Below are 8,544 nucleotides of genomic sequence, written 5' to 3'. Positions count from 1 at the left end.
GCTTGGCAAGACCCTCCATTAGACCCGGGATGGTGTTGAACTGCCTGCGGACTTCCTCCACCATCTTCAAAGCTGCGCTTCCCACACTCTTCATGGTCATGGCAGAGAACCAGTACGGCAGCATAGCTCCAACAAGCAATCCAATGAAGACTTTGGGCGTCAGAACATCAACAGAAGAAATTCCAGCACGGCTCACAAAGGCGCCAAAAAGTGCCAACGAGACGAGTGCAGCAGACCCAATGGCAAAACCCTGGGAATAAAATTAAGAAATTTAGTAACGTGCAAGAAGAGAGCAGGTATGTTCTCAACAAATTTCAATACCTTTCCAATAGCAGCAGTGGTGTTCCCAGCAGCATCAAGGGCATCAGTCCTCTCACGAATCCTGTGGCTCATGCCAGCCATCTCAGCTATACCTCCAGCATTATCACTGATGGGGCCATAAGCATCAATGGCTAAACCAGTAGCAATTGTGCTTAGCATTCCCAGAGCTGCTACAGCAATACCATACATAGCAGCAAATGTGAAACTAACAAAGATGCCAACAGCAATGGCAAAAATGGGAATAATGACTGATTTGTATCCCAAGGCAAGCCCAAATATAACATTGGTTGCAGCACCGGTTCTGCAGGAATCAGCAACATCTTGGACAGGGCTGCACATAAACATTAATAAAGTTCAAACACCCATTTTCAGAAGAAATCAAAAATAAAAAAATAAAAGCAAAAGACGGTCATATTTGCACCTGTAGGCATTGCTGGTGTAATATTCAGTCACAAATCCAATGATAAGTCCAGCCCAAAGTCCAACACAAACGCAGAGGAATAGCTGCCTGTAACATTACATTGAGTTAGTTCGCACACAACTTTCAGACTGAAGCCAGACAGATGCCAAGATTAAAATTAATGCACAACAGGCAGAGAGTACAAAATGTTAATATTTGAGAGCCTCCTTCAACTACAGACATAGAAAAGGTTGATGACCTAGAAAAATGAAATAGAACCATGCACTAGAGAATAACAGAAATAATACTACAAGCGCAGAATAAGACCATTGGTTTACCAGTTTTTCACATCTTTCTGAACACCAAAATTGAAGATTGTGAATGATGATGGCAGGCAAGTCCAGGTGACAATTGCAATTCCCACAGTCATAAGAATAGTGGATATGATAAGTTGATTCTTTAATGCTGGTTCAATCTCCTTGACAGCCTTTATCTCAAAAAAGTCAGTAGCAAAGAGAGTAGTGATTAAACAGACCAGGATACCCATGGAACTAATAAGCAACGGATAGCACATTCCAGTGAAGTCATGGGTAATTCCAAAAGATGATATCGAAGCCACGACAAGAGCAGCACAAGATGCCTCAGCGTACGAACCAAAAAGATCAGACCCCATTCCAGCAATATCTCCAACATTATCACCAACATTGTCAGCAATCACCTGAGGAAAAAAAAGTGAACATCAGTACAAATCCCTTGCTAAATAGATTAGCTTCAGGGATGATTAGGGGGCTTACAGCAGGGTTCCTAGGATCATCTTCGGGAATATTCCTTTCAACCTTTCCAACAAGATCTGCCCCAACATCAGCAGCCTTGGTGTAAATACCACCCCCGACTCTTCCGAACAAAGCCATGGAGGATCCACCAAGACCATATCCAGTGATTGCCTCAAAAAGTCCTTCCCAATCATCACCATAGTAGATCTTGAATAGATTGATGGTAATGTATAAACCAATAGGCCATTTGCAGCAAGCAGAAAACCCATAACTGCGCCAGATCTGAATGCAACAATGTGAAAGCTTTTCCAACACCTTTTCTAGCTTCCAATGTTTGTCCTTGCATTTGCATAGGTTGCAATTTTCATCCCGAGGAGGAACCAGAAACGACAGAGGTGATGGCACCAAGCAAGAAGGAAACTGTACTGAAGATAGCAGTTGCAAGAGCAGGCTTGCAAAGCTTCTCCTGATCATAAGTACAAGGCCGGAAACTTGTGCTGAAACCCTCAACTGAACCCAGGAACAGGAAGATGAGGACTGCGAAAGCAACCATGAAAATTCCCACATATTGGTATTCCGTAAACAAGAAAGATGTAGCACCTGTAAAGCAAAATGACATCAGTCCCACCTAATAACACCAGTCCCAGCAAACTAATCATGTTTAACTGGACAATAAAGCACTCACCAAAGTCAATTAACCAATTTAGGTTGTGCAGAACATTGAACAAAAATGCTTTGCAATTAAATAAGTTATAGGTGCCTCCAAATCCATATATAGAATTCAACAATGTATTTTCAGCTATGTGAACGATGGGAACGGCAAGAAAATGGACCAGCATAAAAAACACCTGAGAACTAATATCATCAATATTCCTCAGATATCTTGTCGCTGTACATAATACTATAGAATTACTTATAAAAGATACTTTTATCATCACACCACATGTATTCTATAGTCAATATTTTTTCCTGCCACGGGCAATGAACATACTCTGCAGTCTTTTATATCTTCTCAAGGAAAATAGTATTCAAGAAAAACTGCATAGAAGAACCCAGGAACATAAGCACCCTCACATGCTCCAACTCCAAGACAGGCACCGGCATAAAGTATTCTTCTTTTACTAATTATAAGAATAAAAGCCACTTGTCATTTTTTATTCATGTAAGACAATAAGAAGCCAACTCCCCCAGTTATCCCTAGAAGATGAATGCAGCAATATTATATTTATACAATTTTCCCAAGATCTTGGTACCATAGAGAAAAATAAAATAAAGCGCAGAGGCAATCACGTAAGATAATCAGATCCGTTTCAATTTTCAATGCCACCTCATATGCATAGCAGAGATAGAGTAAAACAACAGCACACAAACCATAAATCGGCGTGCATGAAACCCTAATATTTGAATCCGCCGCCAAGAAATTAAATCATAATTAAAAAGGTACCCAGAAACGTTAAAAATTAAAAACCATAATTTACAAAGTATGTTCACGTCAATCTCAAGTAAAAGGGTAACCTCAAACCTCCATTAAATTATATAACCTCAGTCGGTGATCATAACTTTGATCCAACTTTCAAGTTTCAAACCAAACACGAAATTCGTAGTTCATTAGTCAACAGCTTTAACGGAAAATCTGCAAAAGAAGTGATTGTGGATACAAATCCACGTTTGCAGCTAAAACAATATCACTAAAAAAAGTGAACTTCAATAACAACTCACTGATAATCAAACATCTACTACATCAACAAGGCAATAATAAAAGCACAAAAAAGAACCCAACTTTCTACTAAGCAACAGCCTATTTTCTTACGCATTAATCTAGAAACCACAGCTAAAAAAAAACTGGCTTCACTCAGAAAATCATTAGCCAAAAAAAGTAGAAGTAAATAAACTTTCCACTATCCTCAACACTCAGCAGCAAAAACAGAGCTCAAAATCAAGAAGCAAGCAAGTAGAGACAACCACGCTAGCATACAACGAAACATAAAAAGAACCAAAACCGAACGCGAAACACAGATCTAGGCGAATTCAACAGAGATCTGAAACAGCTCTAACCCTCAGAAATGGCGTTCTGAATCTCGGCGCACTTGGCGACGACGTTGTGGTCATTAATGGCTTCCTCCTCTTCAATCAAGTAGTCGGCGCACCCATTCTTCCCGTTCTTGGCCACCGCGTCTCCGGCGCGCTCTGCCGAGACCTTGACGCGGGAGACGACGAACCACTGAACGAGTGAGAAGATGATTCCGATGACGGCGCACGCCGGAATCACGATCTCCGTCCCCAGATCTGACAGCAATGCCATTCTTACCAGAACCCTAACTAACTCGCCGGAATATACCGGGAGAATTAAATAAAAAAATAGGGAAAAAAAATTGAAAGAAAAAGAGCGGCGAGAGAATGAGAGTGACAGAAAGAGTCTCACGAATTTGAGGAGGTTTCGGGCAAGGCGGGTGAAGTATATTTATAGGATTATAAATCCTAGTAAAGTGTAGAGAGCACTGCTACTCTACGTGAAGGTGCAGCGTAACTTTGTGTAATATTCCCCATAAGATTTTAATATTCTCTCTATAATACTTATGAAAGTAGTGTATTAAACCTATAAAAAAACACTCGTATTTAGATTCGGAGATTAACAAAAAAAACTATTACGAGTATTTAGTATGTTAAGTTAGATTTGGATATAGCACTATCTGACACGTCAAATTATATGAAAATTTGTGCATTAGATATTTTGGAGTGAAAAGAGGATGATAATTTTATCTATAAGGTGTAAATATATATTTAGTGGCATAATTATTTAAATATTTTGAACGTTATTAGTATTTAGAACTAAAAAATTTATCCATGTTGTGGATTTTTTTATATTTTTTTTAAGAGGAAGAAATGTAATTATTCAGCTAAGTCTTCTTTTATAATCTCTTCCAACTATAAAGAAATATTGTGGGTTTAAACACTAAGCCGAGTAATATGAATCGCGAAATCAGCTAGACTATGAGCCGAACGAAATATATAAATAACATCATCAATAAGCATATTATGATGTACAATCTTTTGATCAATTAGATGATGTTATGTGACGCAAGATCCTTCGTTTATCGATGATCACTGCATTTTGTTTCGTATCTTAAATATAAAATTCTATTTGTCCCTTAAAATTGTGATCTTATTATTTATATTTTTAAAAATTGTGATATTTTCTTAGTTGAAAATGACTCTGCAAATTTAAACTAATAAAAAAATTATTTCGTTCTTCAAAAAAAAAGAAATTATCTTCACTCACTATTTATAAAAGGCATGAGACTCAAACTATAATTATCATACTTTTCTTAAAATTTATATCATCTTCGTTTATACCATAATTTTGAGGGAGGGAGTATATTTTTTTGGTATACATGTTTTAAATTAAATTAAATACACACTTGATGTCGGTTTGAAAGATTAACCTATGACCTTTGTTTTAGCAAGAAGGAGGGAGGGTTGGGATTGACTAATATCGAGTGGTTTAATGCAGCATTAGTCACAAAATGGTTATGGAGATATTGGGAGGGAATGGAGGCTTTATGGGCTAGAGTTGTTAGATCTTTATATGGATAGGTGGAGTGGGACCAAAGAGGGTTTTTGGTTTGAAGGGACCTACGAGGATGAAAGTAGGCTGGTGGGCAAAGTTGTCGCAGTTGGCAGGGAGCCATCGGGGAAATGGTTCGTGGATAATGTTAGAAGGAAACTGGGGAACGGTCTCTCGACTAAATTCTGGGATCACATCTGGGTGGGGTCGACTGCCCTGCGGGCTATCTTCCCTAGGCTTTTCCAGCTCGCTGTAAATAAAGAGGCAACTGTGGGTGAATCGGGATGTTGGGTTGAAGAGGAGTGGAAGTGGGAGATTCAATGGCGAAGGGAGATCAGGGAATGCGAGAAGGAGACAGTGCAGTAGCTAACATATTATATTGCTCAATGTTCACCTTGTGCAGATATTGAAGATAGCTGGATTTGGTTGGCTTCTCCTTATGGGAATTTCTCCACAAAATCGGCTTAGTCTTGTATCAAAGCAAGCGGCAACGACGTCCCTAGACTGAATGTTGACGCGTCGCTCCTCAACTCAATTTGGAAGGCAAAGACACCACATAAAGCAACTATGACATCTTGGAGGATGATGCTCAACAGGCTCCCGACCCGTGACAATTTGATAAAAAGGAGGATTCTCACGACCGAGAAAGAGTCCAAATGCAGCGAGTGTGGGATGGGGGAAGAATCGTCAAATCATTTGTTTCTTCTTTGCCCGAAGATGGAAGAGGTTTGGAACGAAAATCAGAGGTGGTTGGGCATGCATATGGCACGACCGAATCGTATCGAGAGGCACTACGATATGTTCATTAACCTAGGGAACAAAAAGAAGATTAGATCTCTCCTTTTAGCAATTTGGGTGGGAACGATTTGGATGAGGTGGAAGAAGAGAAATGAGAAATATGTTTCGAAGGCAAAGATTGGGAGTGCAAAAATCTTGTTCTGGAGATTAAGATTAAACTGTGGTGTTGGAATAGGATCTTTAAGATTGTTGAGGAGGAGATAGATCTTGATTCTTGGTGCTCCAACGACATGATCTGTAAAATGTTCTAAGACTTCGCCTTGGTACCACTGGTACCGTTTTTATATATTTTATCTGTTTTCTGATAAATAAATAAAAGATGAAGATGGTTACTGAATTTCTACTTTTGTATTTTGTTTGTACTACTATTCTTTTTTTGACAAGAAATTCGACTTGTAGATGTGGCAGAAATGCAGAAGCCTAATTCACGCATGAACTATAAATTGGAATAAATAGTACAAATATTTGTACAATAAAATATTAATTCAGTTGGTAAAATGTTTTCAATTAATAGATTGGGGTCCAAGTCACCTAATATGCTCGAGAGAGATTGATGGGGTATTCTATTATTTTAATTTTATTTGTCAAAACAAATGAAACATAAAATCTTATATAAATTCTTTATATATATATATATATATATATATATATATATATATAGGGTTATATATATATATATATAAATGTTATATAATTCTTAATTTGAAGTAACTGATAACCTCAACAGATTATAACATTTAATCCAGATCTCGATGTCCCCATCAACATGTATATATATAGATACTTTTAGTATATGTAAAAAATATTTTGCATGCAGTATCTATATTCTTACATTATATGAAAAAAGTCATTTTGTCACTAAAATAGAGAAAAGCATTCATGTGGGCAATTTTTAAATAAAACTGTTGTTCCCATAAAAAAAAATACTCCCTCCGTCCCACTCCAATAGGCTCGTTTTCCTTTTTGGGACGTCCCACTCCAATAGGCCCAGTCTAAAATTGGAAATAATTAGGGCTTTAATAAAAATTAAGAGTTACTTAATTAAAGGGGATATACCCCCTTAATCAACCCTAATCTACTCATTCATTCAAGAAATTTTCGTCCCAAATTTTTCCAGAGCAGGACCGCTGACTCTCCCTCCCCCTCCCCCTTCTCTCTCTCTCAACAACAGAGCGGCGCCGCTAACTCTCCAGAGCTCCGACCACACAAATCTACCGCCGCCTCAAGATTACAGCCTTTGCTGTGCCGCCGCCGCCTCTCCTTCGTCGGTGGACGGTTCAGAGCCCCTCTCTATCTCGACGGAAAACCTTCCCCTTCCCCTTTCCGTCAATTCCCCTTCACCTTCGCCATTTCCGTCATCGCCGCCCCCTCCCTCTTCTCTCTCTCAACGACGAGAGGTGCCGCTGACTCTCCAGAGCTCCGGCCACACAGATCCGTCGCCGCCTCAAGACTGTGCAGCCGCCTCCTCTTCTTTGTCGGTGGACGGTTCGGAGCCCCCACCATCGCCGTTCTCCGTCTCTGCCGCCGCCTCTAAGCTCTTGACTTAGGGTTCTTGATTTGGTAGAAAGTTTCTGAAAGTTTGATTTCTCAGTTCTTGATTTAGGGTTCTTCATTCTCAGTTCTGAAAGTTGAAGAAGAATGAAATAAGAAAATTTTTGTTCTTGATTTTTGGAATTTTGTTTTCTCTATCAGATTCTTACTCTTCGATTTCTGCAGTACCTATAGTTAATTTCTCATGGATTTCTGCAGATCTTGCTTTGCTTCTTACTGTGTTCAATTTATGTTAATTTCTCATTTGATTGTTCCTGAATTCGATTAAGTAAACAAATGTGATTAAGGAAAATAAGAGAACACTTAAAACATTAATTGTTGGTGGACCTCACCATTTACCTATCAAAAAGTGACTTTCTTAATCTCTGTGCCGAAAGGAACTGGGCCTATTGGCCTGGGACGGAGGGAGTAATAAATAAATAAAATAAAACTGTTGTTGCTTTTGTCATGCAATCATTTTCGTAAAATCCCAACCGGGTTTTGAATGGTGACTAACCATTTAAATGTGGTTTAATGTTTTAAAACAATCTATCATAGAAAAATTAGTACTATTAATTTTGATTATCTTATTTGAAATGCGAAACAAGTTTAGTATCCACGAACCAGTGTTAAATATTCAAATTAAAGCAATATTATAAAATTCTATAATATGACTTATTTATACTTTTGTACACATTATTGTTGACCACTTAATCTTGCAAAATAATTATATTTTGTTAGTTGTGTTTGTATAAATAATCCAATATTTGGCGAGGAAATTAACTACCTGTAGAAACAAATGTAGAAATAATCCGATATCGATATATGTTGGATAAGATAAACTCAGGAAGTTTTTGCCATGTCAGCAATGACAAGCTTTTCTAAGTTGATCTTATTTCAATTATTATTGTATAATAAATTTAGATATAATTATACGTTAGTTTAAATAATTGGCAAGTTTTTTTTTTTTTTCTTTTTTTCTTTTTTTGAAGGTAAATACTCGGCAAGTTTAAAAGCTTGTGGTCCGGTTAAAATTAACGGAATACAAACGCTTGATAAATCAGAAAACAAAATCCAAAATATATTAGTATCAAACGTGTGAGACGGCTCAGTTCCTTATTCTTTTTATTTTTTTAACATTAAAACCAACACCATTA

At 37.8% G+C, this 8,544-nt stretch overlaps 1 protein-coding gene across 1 annotated transcript; it reads right to left on the bottom strand.

Moving 5' to 3' along the window:
* Positions 1-4: 4 nt before the first annotated feature.
* LOC131004282 (pyrophosphate-energized vacuolar membrane proton pump 1-like) lies at positions 5-3,932 on the bottom strand (the record flags this gene model as incomplete). Its single annotated transcript, XM_057930932.1, has 6 exons — positions 3,550-3,932; positions 1,516-2,094; positions 1,060-1,439; positions 743-829; positions 322-652; positions 5-250 (listed from the first exon to the last, which is right to left on the bottom strand). Coding segments are annotated over exons 1-6 (1,677 nt in total), but the record flags the coding sequence as incomplete, so codon positions are not given.
* Between the last annotated feature and the right edge of the window lie 4,612 nt (positions 3,933-8,544).

Source organism: Salvia miltiorrhiza, unplaced genomic scaffold (genome assembly GCF_028751815.1).
Source record: "Salvia miltiorrhiza cultivar Shanhuang (shh) unplaced genomic scaffold, IMPLAD_Smil_shh original_scaffold_358, whole genome shotgun sequence".
Taxonomy (NCBI): domain Eukaryota; kingdom Viridiplantae; phylum Streptophyta; class Magnoliopsida; order Lamiales; family Lamiaceae; genus Salvia; species Salvia miltiorrhiza.
This window is presented reverse-complemented; position numbering and strand designations above follow the sequence as displayed.